The sequence below is a fragment of the Bombus fervidus genome, chromosome 10, assembly GCF_041682495.2.
Source record: "Bombus fervidus isolate BK054 chromosome 10, iyBomFerv1, whole genome shotgun sequence".
Taxonomy (NCBI): Eukaryota; Metazoa; Arthropoda; class Insecta; order Hymenoptera; family Apidae; genus Bombus; species Bombus fervidus.
Genome location: NC_091526.1, coordinates 13,234,955 through 13,246,992, shown reverse-complemented (window position 1 = coordinate 13,246,992; position 12,038 = coordinate 13,234,955). Strand labels below are relative to the sequence as shown.

General features: G+C 39.1%; 1 protein-coding gene across 2 annotated transcripts in view; it reads left to right on the top strand.

The window, feature by feature from the left end:
• LOC139991602 (potassium voltage-gated channel protein Shaw) overlaps window positions 1-6,384 on the top strand; it is a 60,661-nt gene extending 54,277 nt beyond the window's left edge. For both annotated transcript variants that reach the window (XM_072011841.1, XM_072011842.1), the window contains exons 3-7: window positions 664-1,116; window positions 3,248-3,535; window positions 4,106-4,315; window positions 5,386-5,568; window positions 6,143-6,384. In XM_072011841.1, the coding sequence (XP_071867942.1) occupies window positions 664-1,116; window positions 3,248-3,535; window positions 4,106-4,315; window positions 5,386-5,568; window positions 6,143-6,382 (1,374 nt within the window). In that variant the 3' untranslated portion in view covers window positions 6,383-6,384. The remainder of the gene's footprint in view (window positions 1-663; window positions 1,117-3,247; window positions 3,536-4,105; window positions 4,316-5,385; window positions 5,569-6,142) is intronic.
• Window positions 6,385-12,038: the final 5,654 nt, after the last annotated feature.

Here is a 12,038-nt window from a genome sequence, read left to right as displayed (position 1 = left end):
GCTTTGATATCGCAGGAAATGTCTCTTTCAAAACGTAGAAATCACGGGCCTGCTATCGAGTCACCGGGTTAGAAACGTTTGCTCGACGACAGTTTCTATTGCACAAACATCCAGCGTTTGATTTTGGGTTCTGATCGATTATACGCTTAAGTTGCGGCCAATTGCCAGACAAATAACAAATTTGTTTCCAAATTATCGATTATTTGTCTAACGTGCTCTAGCGAGCATTTTTATTTCTCGAAAAACGAAATACTCGTTTAAGTTTCTATACTTTTCTACGATGTTTCAATCATCTGATTTACCATTCGTAAAATATAATTGTGTAGCAAACGTGAAACACTGGTAATGGTAGAAACCGGGTCTTCTATTCGTTCGTTGCACTTTCTTGCTTAATTAATGACGTAATCAATATCAATTAACCTTTTCGTCTTCGTCTGATCCTTTTTTCCCCTGGAGGATCCCGCGAAAATCCGCTCGCGCTAATTAAGGCAGCGTTATATTATAATTGATAATCGCTCGGCAATAATACAAAAAAATTATCACGACCAAGAAATTATTTGATATGTAGCTCGAATACGAACTCTGTCTAGTTACGTGGTCTGCAATTAGCCAAGTTCTAATCATCGCCGGCGCGTATAATTTCCAATTACGCATACATTTCAGGTGGAACCGTGTTGTTGGAGCACCTACAGCGTACACAGGGACACCCAAGCGACGCTGGCGATTCTCGACAAGCTGGACATAGAGGGTGAGAAATTAAGCGACGAGGAGATCGCGCGACTTTTCGGTTACGAGGAGGAATACAACAGAGGGACCTTGACAAAATGGCAAAGACTACGGCCGAGGATCTGGGCTCTGTTCGACGAGCCGTACTCCTCCATCGCGGCCAAGTGCATAGCCTGCATGTCGATACTTTTCATCTGCCTCTCGGTTCTCTGCTTCTGCCTCAAGAGTCACACGATGACGAAACAATCGAGAAACAATCAACGGAACGATGAATCGCTGCATTTCGAATCCAACGGATACGTGGATCACGTCGATTCTTCTCCGGTGCTCCTTTACCTTGAACATACGTGCAACGCTTGGTTTACTTTGGAGATTACTCTTCGCTGCTTGGTACGTAGAAAATTGTCCTATTGTTGTTACGATAGCTGGCTAATTATGGTATTCGACAGCTTGAAACTACGCTTCTTTTCCCGAGTAAAATATCGAAATAAAGTATTACTCTTTGAACGTTTGATATCTAAAACCGTTGGAATTTCATTTCATCGAGAATTAATAGATAGCGTTTTCTCTCTTATTTTATGCAATTTTTTAATAAATATTTATCGAATGATTAAATGTGCCGCAGCAGGCGAAAAGGTAAAGATCGAGTAATCAATCATTCTATACATGATCATACACATGTTTGTGTATAATGTATAACGTACAGCATTATTTCCAACTAAACTGCAACGTAATCTACAAGTGAAAAGCGAGAAAAAAATGTTGCAATTATAAAGGTGTACTGTGGGCATTTTATTACATTTATCAGGAAATATCGAACGCTTTACGGAGGACCATTTGGTTAATTATATTACATATCTTGCTACGACACCATATACATTAAATGACATAAAATTATCATTAATGCAGTATTTTACACGTGATGCTCTACGTCTCATTAAAATCAATTAATTGCCCTAGTTTCTAGATATGTTTATATCATACGAGATGTAATTACACAAAACCGTACTTGAAACGAGGAAATTGGAATTAAAATATTTCCGTTTCAAATTTCGATAGACAGTTTTTAACAGTTTCGAGTTGTGTTTAAAGAATGTGGAACAGCCAAATAAAACGCGTCTGTTTAATGTAATTATCGTACAACGTTTCATTGTTATTGCATTTTATATAAGTTAAGAAGGAGCGAATAACGAAGTAACCCCGCGATGTAATTACGTCCCTTTCAAGTGCACGTGAGTGACAGGAGCAAAAGTGGTTCACCACTGAAACACAATGGTACAACATTAGAACAAAGCACGTTTTTGCGCGTGCGACGTGCGGTAAACAAATTCAATTCGGTGCTAGCTAGTTCGGGTTAGCTTGCTAACACAGATAAATTAACGTACCAGACGACCTCGGCTATTTCTTGATAAAACGCCTTAAATGTGAATTGCCGCAAATAACGAATTAACGGCGAAAAAAAAAAAACATTTACTAGAAAAGAATTATTACTAGAGATAACATAAGGCATGATATTTGAGAAGTTTTAGATCGACGTTCAATTAACTTAACGACTGTCTCGAATACGTGTTATGTTAAGCTTACAATTGTACCATTTTTTTAAAGATATATCAATGCCGGAAAGACCAGTTGGATTTTTAACTTGCGGATTTTGTTTCTCCGTGTCTTAATAGATACACGATGTTTCAGATTTTTATGGAAGTAAATCGGCAAAAATCCCAAACTAGAAATGATTTACTGCTTCCGACTAAACAACGTAACAAATCATTCGTTAATTATCCCTTTATCCAGGACTCGTTTTTGCTCGTATATAAAACATTATAAATGTGATTTATTGGATATCTGTATTTACTACTGTACTTTCCAACACGTTGAAAAACGTATAAATTCAAGGAAATTATAACCTGCCCGGTTTCACCGTACGTCAAATAATATCCACTGCCACGAAATTTAAAAACCATTTATTTCTAGCAAGAACTAAAGTGAAATGTCACGTTTGCTTTTAAACTGTCACATCGTAATTTCATCTAGACCTTGATTAGTCGCAGAGTAATAGCTTCCAGTCGAGCAAGTCGTTGCTTTTAAAAATCAAAACGAATATTAGAACGAGATTTAATGACGCTGCACGCGACTCGCCAAAGATCATTCTGTGTAATTTATATTTCGCGTGATGTTTGAAAGCCGTGATACGGATTTCGTGTATTGATTTTTTTCGGCGAGGAACGGTTGGGAACGTGCGAAAAATACCAACGATGTGGACAAAGTACCGAGGATTTTTCACTTCTACGCGAAATCCTGCATAAACCATACGCTCCGCAGTGATCAATAGCGCAATTATTGAATTCTCATTTACAATCTACGGTGAAACCCTGGGAATCTATCTGGTCGTTGGAAGAAGCAAATTTTCGAATAGAGGGAAACTCGTGTCTCTTTATTCGTATCGATAGAAAGTAACAAAATTTCCAATGTTGTAGCACGATCTGACATACAAGGTCTAGCTCGTTGATCGACTTAATTACAGGTAAGCCCAAGCTTGAAGAGATTCGTCGTGTCACCAGTGAACGCGATAGACTTAACCGCTACGTTGAGCTTTTACACGGAGTTCCTTACCAAGTCCAGCCTGTATCTTGAGATTCTGTCGATAGCTCGAGTCCTGCGGCTCTTCAAGCTAACGAGACACTCCCCAGGACTTAGGATTTTGATCCATACGTTCAAGGCGTCAGCCAAGGAATTGGCGTTGCTGGTTTTCTTCCTCGTTCTAGGCATCGTCGTCTTCGCTAGTCTCATCTTCTACGCAGAACGTCTTCAAGTAAGTGCTTACAGTTGCTTTCCGAGAGTATACCAGGTGCAAGATTTCCAGGTTGTGTAAGTTCGATGATCGGGGCGTAATAATTGGAAAAGGAGTTAAAATATTAAAGTACTACGAACAAGTTCTCGCTCGGGAGAAGCTTTGATCTGCGAGCACGATCGATATTGAAACTTTCACTACGTGCAAACGTTTCAGTTCGTGTTCCTTGATTACTTTTTTGAACAAGTTAATTTGAGGAGAGGATTAAGACCGCGAGTAAATCTTTGTTCGTGGGATATAGTTTTGTAGGAATTCGAGCGAATATAAAACAAGTTCTCGTTGGGTTCTCCATACAGACATTATTTTTCATTTATCTTTGACAGTAACAGCAACATACCGATGTATATTGTACTTGTAGTAACTCGTTACTTTACCGTCAAATGCCAAATACGATGCATTATCGTTTCACGAATATGTTGAACAATATCTTCGTGTTTAGAAGCGGTCCTTTCTTCCTTTTGAAACTTAAATGTTCCTATTCAAAATCACAAACCTTAAAACGATCGTTCATACGTCTCGTTTGACCGGTAGGAAAACCCGCATAACGACTTCGACAGCATACCGCACGGTCTCTGGTGGGCCTTGGTGACCATGACGACAGTTGGTTACGGCGATATGACACCAAAAACCTTTCCCGGAATGTTCATCGGGGGATTGTGCGCTATTGCGGGCGTTCTAGCTATCGCTCTTCCAGTTCCTGTTATCGTCAGCAACTTCTCCATGTTTTATTCCCATACGCAGGTTCGTGGCACATTTTCAAAAGCTTACTTTTCTTCTTTCTCCTTCGGAATATGTTATACATATATATGCACGAATTTATACTGTGCTATTTCAGGATAGGTAGAAAAATGGAATGGGAAAATAAAATAAATATATGGAAGGCTCACCGGTACCCTTATTTTGTACGAATTCGTGCCCCAACCATAAAATTCTTTTGCTTTAAGCCTGAGTAACTGTTGCCCAAACCATATATATTATTTAATGAACCTCGTGTCAGACAGAGTTTCTTTCAACGAGACAGGAAGTTGACGCGAAGGTGACGCGCGAAGATTTTCCTTTTTTCGTCGGATTAACTTGCCTTGGCTCGGGGACCAGTTCCTGTGCGCTGAATAACGTGTTCACCGAGAACACGGAAGCGGCAGTCCATTCAGCCTAGCAACATGCAAACTTTTGCACTTTTCGCTAGCCAATTTGAAACTTTCTATCCGGCGAAGAAGTTTCGCCCCGGTGTCAATTTTTTATACCGCCATTAGAGCAACGCGGGTACGCGTACTCGATACACGCCGCATTGACGCCGCCATTCAATTAATCGACAACGGAATATTTTAAGTTCGATGTTGGCGAACTCGCGAGTCTATACATCGTACCCTCGCCTGTCTAAAAAGTTCGGTATTAAACGTTTTATCTCTGTCAAGATTAGGCCAGCATTCGCTACTTGAAAACCCGCGAGTTTAAGGAAACTCGAAAGTTTCGTCCGTGAGGGCGAGCATTCGGAAAGTTCTGCTGAAAACATCGTGAAAATTAAACGTTTCGAGATTGCACGACCTTTATTTCAGCCGTTTCGTAGATCTTTTCATTTTGACGAAGCATATTCGAGGATACTGGCAACAGAGTAACGAAAACACAAAGGAGGAAGAATGTATCGACGAAACGAACACGAGTCTCGTTGAAATAATTTGGAAAGTAATTGTAACAAGAAGAGATCACGGTCGTTGGGTCGTCGATCGTGATAGAATCTCTTTTGACGAATTGAGAGCAAAGATAAAGCAAAAGTTGCAAAAATTAATTAAACAACGTAAAAATTGTTACAGGCTCGAAGCAAGTTACCGAAACAAAGGCGAAGAGTGCTACCAGCGGAAGTGCCAAGACGATCGAGATGTTTGAGTTACCAAAATACCAACGATATTCAATCTCAACTTATTTCCAATACCTCGTCCAGGTCACTGAGACGGAGACCAGCAACCATAGGGTTGGAAAATGTTTTCAATCTGCAGGTAATGTGCTATACGTTGATAATTTGGAATGTGCAGCGATGTAATTCTGTCGGTAGCCGATAAAACGGTAAATTTTACAAGCGATATCCCAATTAAAAGAATACTGGCTCCCTTAATTACTGTATAAAATTGAATTACATAATCCTCGATGCACCAGAGAACTGTCGTTAATGAATAACGAGACACTCTACGTTCGCGTCCATTTGATTTGCATATTGAGGAACCTGAATGCTCGTAAAGGTGCAACGAGGTAATACAAACCCCGTTCCGACACGATTCATATGCCGTGCAGTTAATAAATAAAGCTGCGACAAGATTTTAACGCATTAGACATTCCGGTGAGGGAAAAGGAGGTTTCCTTTTACAATTTATGAGAAACCAGCCAGCTGCTGAAAGTAGCCGTCGCTAAGAGCTGTCTGAGCGTGTTTCGCAAAGGAAACAAAATGCAAAATGCAAGAGTACCGTGTAAAGACCGCCTACATTGAACACAAATATATTAATAACAATGTGTGTACTAATTACACTTTCAAAGCAACTTGTTCATGCTTTTTTCTTGGTATTTCCTCTTACACAGCCTAATATCGTGATAAATTTGCCGCAAGAATCCACCGTCACGGGAACCATAAATTCTGACAGAGTGGATTCTCCTCACCTTGCCACCACCAATCCCGTGAAAAATGGCACAGCAGTTGATGGGGCTACGTATGATACGTATCAAAGGGAGGAGGGCAAAAAGGCAAGTTGGTTTACAGAAACCTCCAAAGATATACCTCATACTTACATCATTGTGCCAGAGACGTTGGCAACGATGTAAAAGTTAATAAAAAATAAATAAATTCGATTTAATTACTCCCCTCTATTCACTTTCCTATTAAATACGAGTGACACGCTTTCTCATAAATTAGATTATTCGCGTAGAATCAATGATCTCGTTGGAAAACCTCGTCGGAATTAGAACCGTTTCGCTAAAGCGACAGATTCGCGAATCTAAAGATGGCACAGCCACATCTTCGAATAACCGACCTATTTACTGAATTGGTGATTGATCAATCGCGTTGGAATAAAAACGAAAATAGGCGAGAAAAGGCGCGTAACGAATAAGCAGTGAACGTCGGCGCGAAATCCTCGAGGTAAAATTCATTTAGTTCGACGCGACGACGCGACGCCTGGCTACGCATCACTGTTTATGCGACAATGCTGGAAATCTTAATCCATTTCGCCTGAAATTATCTTCCCTTCGGAATAAAAGTTTCTTTCTCTTCTCCACAATGATACTCGATTCAATAGCGCGACTCGTATTTTACTCGGATTACAGCGGTGCACGTGTAAAACTTGATTCTCTGGATTCGTTTCTTTCTTACTGGAAAATCTCCTCGACGGTGTATACGCCCTTGTACGAGTGTCTATACGATCTTTAAAATTTATGGAAAATACTTCTTCTTTTCCGTCGTAGTTTTTATCGTTGAATCGTAAATTTTATTAAATCCTCTGATTGAGACTGTGATGCAGTAGAGGGTGGAATCCGCGTAGAAAGTTTTCGTTTTATAAGGTCCTTGGCACGAAGATAGAATTTATTTGATGAATCTTGATTAAAACTCCGATTAAGCTTCGGTCGAGTATACAGATGTGGCCAATTTATCGCAGAACGAATTTGGGCAATGATAAGAGAAAATATCTTGGGACTAGAAATCTATCGATCATTTTGATCTTACGTGGTATCAAAAATTCACATTAATTAACACACGTGTAAATCACTGTACACGGCATAACAAGTTAAAGAAACGCATCTATCTATAACGTTTCGTGCAAAAAGATTACGCATGCTTGTAATTAAACCTTTGTACAAAACAAATTAACGTCCGAATACGCGACCTCTTGTGCCACTTTGTTTCTGGTTCTCTTAATTATTTGTTCGTTATTTTATAATTCTAGGTTAGAGTAAAAAACTGTAAACGTTACACATTGTATCGTATATAAATTTTATAGAGATTTTAAATAAACTTCTTCGGACATTTCCTTTTAATGGTCGTAAACTCTTCGAATAAAAACAATAAATCTGGCAACTAATCGCTCCTCTTAAGCCCCCATCTTCCGGCACATTGCAATTAAACGGATTTAATTAAACCGAGTCTCTAAAATTCTACATTAAATTGTATAATTAACTCTGTGATTAAAGAAAAATTTCATGCGTATAGAAGGGAATATTTATCATTTTTCTCGTTTCGTTGGCTTAACGCGCACCACCGCGTCTGGTACAATTTTGTTGATGTGGTGAGTTAATTCCCGTTCGGTGAGCGATATGGACGTACGTAAATACGTATGTATATGCGTATATTTAGTCCGTGAGATGCTTTATTTATGCCTGGAGAGGCGCGGTTGTGAAGTTTTTGCGAACACGTCGCTGTTTCTTCCTTCTGAATATTTAAACGACGAAGTCAGTGAGTGCTGAAAGGATATGAAGACTTTAAAAAAGGGTAACTCGATTATACTAGAAAAGGAAAGGATTAGTAGGTAGTAGGTAGAAATATCTTTTGAATATTTATGCTATCTCTTCTTTTAAAAGTTGCTTTGGAAATAAAAATACTTCTAGAAATTGCATCTCTTTTGTAAATTAAATTAAACAATATGTGAAACCACTTCCTCGTGAACACATCCTTTTCCAAGCTGATCTTGTGTAAATATTAATAAAGTATTCCGTTGGCCACATGCTAGAACCTGCATTGATTATAAAGCGAAAGAAATCTTCGCCGTTTGTGAGATGAATGCAAATGACGGAATAAAGTGAAAAAGGGAAGCAAAAACGTAGGGTCAAGGAATTTTTTCTATGAAAAAGTAAGAAAATGGCGAGTAACGCTAGCGATAAGCACGCAACGTAGCATGAAACAGAGAATGTTCTAAATCCTGAAAACTCTGCCTATTATAAATAAAAAGTGTTTCAACGTTCAACGAAAGACTAATTATAAATTTGTCGAAAAAGAACGATTCAAATACGTTGAAAACTAGAGATCACCGAAAATAAGAAAATGATACGCCAGATTCGTATGGAAATGTACTCGTATGTATTCTATAACGTAATTCGTATGAAACGGAGCGAAGAAAGTACAGGAACATGGCCTGCAGCGACGTAAAAAGCAAAATTATCTCGAAACAAGGAACGTTTGAGCAACGAGATGTTTACGAAATTAAAGAAGAGGCGTTGTATCTTAATTACAAACGCTGAGAGTTCTTTGTGAGAAAAGCGAACATTTGTAGCTGAAGCAAGCCCGATAGTACGAATCGAGTACGGTTCACGGTGCCCTTTCCGTCAATGAGAGGCACTTCCTGTGTGGCGGCAGAGTTTCCCTATCATCTGGCCGCAAAGGAAAACAGGGACGGCGGAAGGAACAAAAACGACGAAAGAAAGGAAAAAAGGGCTGAAAAGAAGTGCATAGAAGAAAAGAGAAAAATGAGGAGAAAGGGAAAAGGGCAGAAAACGAAGAACGGAAGCGAGGTGAAACTTTAATCACCGATTCAAACGCGGGGAGATTCACAGAGGGCGAAGGAAGGTTGACGCGAAGAGGGGGCGGCGGCGGGTATCAAGGCGCAAGCGTAAGGCATCGACCGGGTAGGGCAGTTTGCTCGGGGATAGAGGAGGCAGAGAGAACGCCATCCCTCTCTTCGCCCTTTAGCCACCGTCATAGGCCCCCCGGGTATACCTTTGAACCTCTTCCAACGTGATGCGCGAGTAAACGTAGCTTCCTCTACCCCCGACGTGCACACGTATCGCTTCTAGCCTCGCTCCTTATGTCTCGGTTATTTTCTTCTTTTTCGCTCTCCATTCGCCGGTTCCGCGTCCCATCACGGACCCTGCGGCTGACCAGAACTTCCCCCGTAGACGTCTGGCTTTTTCTAAGACCGGCTTACCTTTTCGTCGCGTGTCTGTCACCGTGTCCAGATGAATTACGGGAACAAGGGAGCAGAGTCGAGAGCCAAAGACGGAATCGCGGTGATCTACCCTCCGTTTCGATTTTTCTTTGAGAAGCACGACGTAACCATCTGCCGTAGATCTGCCGTAACCATCCTTCTCTATTCTCCATATCCTCGTTTTGTTTTCCTGATCTTTTATCCTTCGAGATTCGTACGCTAGCCCGATACGAGCACCTGGGAAACTCGATCACTTTCTCCTTTTTTAATGTTGCTAATAATAGTCCGGGGATCGCGGGCTTCCTCGCGGTGAATCTGACAGGAGGACTGCCGGAGGTTAATTCGTAGCTGATTGTTGTGTAAAGAACGCGGACGATAATGGATTGTTGACGTTCGCTGATTTATTATACTATATTACGATACGCCGCGCTTTCTCATAGGCTGATCGAGTTTCTTTTGAAATCAGAGGACGCAGAGTGCTTTTTATTAATTTTTAAGACGATAAGGAAATTTATTCTTATGACATACGACGATACGATTCTTTAAGAATTCATCATTGGTATTAAAAATTATTTTAAGTCATTCAAATTGCAATGTATGGAAGCTATCTCGGTCTCTCGCTATTTAGAAAACACGAAATAATGAATTCTTCCGCGATATTTTTCTCACCTGTCAGCTTTTTCTCCCTTCTCTTGACATCTTCCAAATTACTGAGTTAGCCTCGCAGAAAAGATTCCACCGACCCCAAAATGCATTCGCTTTCTCGCGAAAACAAAGTACAGGACGTAGAATGCTTCGCATCTGTCTCTCGAAGTTCAAAAAGTATAATTTTCACTTTCGGTTTTAATTTTAACTTAGTGAGATTATAAGGGTGGGAAGATAGGTTTTGTGGCGAGGATAATGTACAAGGTAAGATAAAATATGGTAAATGGAGACGTAACCGGAAACTATCCAAAGTGCAAATAAATAGAAGTAAAAGAAGATGTAAGATCTAAAGATATGTCTAGAAATTTTATAATTTAAGGGCTATTTTCCGAACATTTATCTTGACACTTTTTCTCTAACTGTTTTTAATTAAATTTAATTTAAAATTAAATTTGATAAAATAAACTCTTGCAATTGATCAGACTTTTTAAAAAATTTTCTCCCAATTTTCGTTTTCACGCCATATCATTCTCTGTTATTTTCTTGCTGCTTAGCGTCATAATTCTCAAACTTTCGATTGTTCCTTTTGCACCGTCGTTCACAGGGAGACACTGTATGGACGCAAGGATAAGAGAAGGGTAAGGCGCTAAAAGTGCATTGTTCAATGAAATTTACCTTCTTTTCTTCCTTTCTCTCCTGGCCACACAAAGGAAACGACAGCTTCACTGCTTAAGATTTTGTTTCGTGCATACCTTGAAAACTTCGTCTTCTAACAAATCGTCTTCTGTACGCGACACAATCGTGTTTTTATGAAATCGTAATTTACAAAATTATGTCAAGGCAGGATAATTTAATAATTCGGAATATGTTTTAATTTATTAGTACAGGTAAATTATTATTGCCATGTCATTGTTATGCTATCAGAAATAACCACACGTTATTAATGTTTATCTGTAGCTAATCATTGTGTTCGTTGTATACTCTTTTGTATATTTTGCTTGTATTCGTTTCATGGAAATGTGTTACTTATTAAATGCTTATTAAATGTCAATTATTAAATGCCTATTAACTGTCAATTATTAAATGCTCTTCCGTCGAAAAGTTCAGATTAATGGATCTGTAAAATAACAGATAGGAACTTCGTGAAATTACGTATTACGATCATCGATAACTTATATTTTACGATGATAAAGTAACACACTAATGACCAGGAGGTTACTTGTCTCAAATGAATAACGATGCTGTCTTAAACGAGTAACGTGGCCAGAAATCATCGTTCTATCATTTTTGTGAATATTATTTGTCTCTACAGCGATGTTTCACCGCTTTAATTTGTAGATTTCATCGATTGAACTTCTCCTTTCGCTTTAAATTTTTACTTCGCACTTCATAGAATGGACAGTGCGTTAAACTGTTCCCTGTAACATATATGGAGCTATAAATAATTGTACGTATATGCATTTTAATTTGGAATAAACCAACTATCAGAAGGACTACTGTATGTATTTTGAAGTGTAATAAAAAGAGTGGCGTTAAATGCACGGTACGTTAATAATACTCCCTCCTTCTCCGAGTGTATCTTTTATACATTTTTCCTCACGATATTCCAAGATAGTTTCAGTTATGGATTAAGAAAGAAAATTTACTTCTTCATCTTCTTTCACAACATTAATTAAATTCGAAGGGGAAAATGGAGGCGAAAGGTTTGAATACTTTAAGTAGACGATTCCTCGTAGCCGAGAAACATGTTCTTCCCTGAATGTCAATTATTCAACACCGAACGAGCGAGAATCCATTTTCTCGTCGCCGTGAGTGACAATTTGTATGTTTAAAAGGTTTGGAGGAAGCTCATTGTGAAACATGCGAAATGAAACATACCTGTTCGAATAAATGATGAATTTTTAATTGACTTTCCAGGCAAG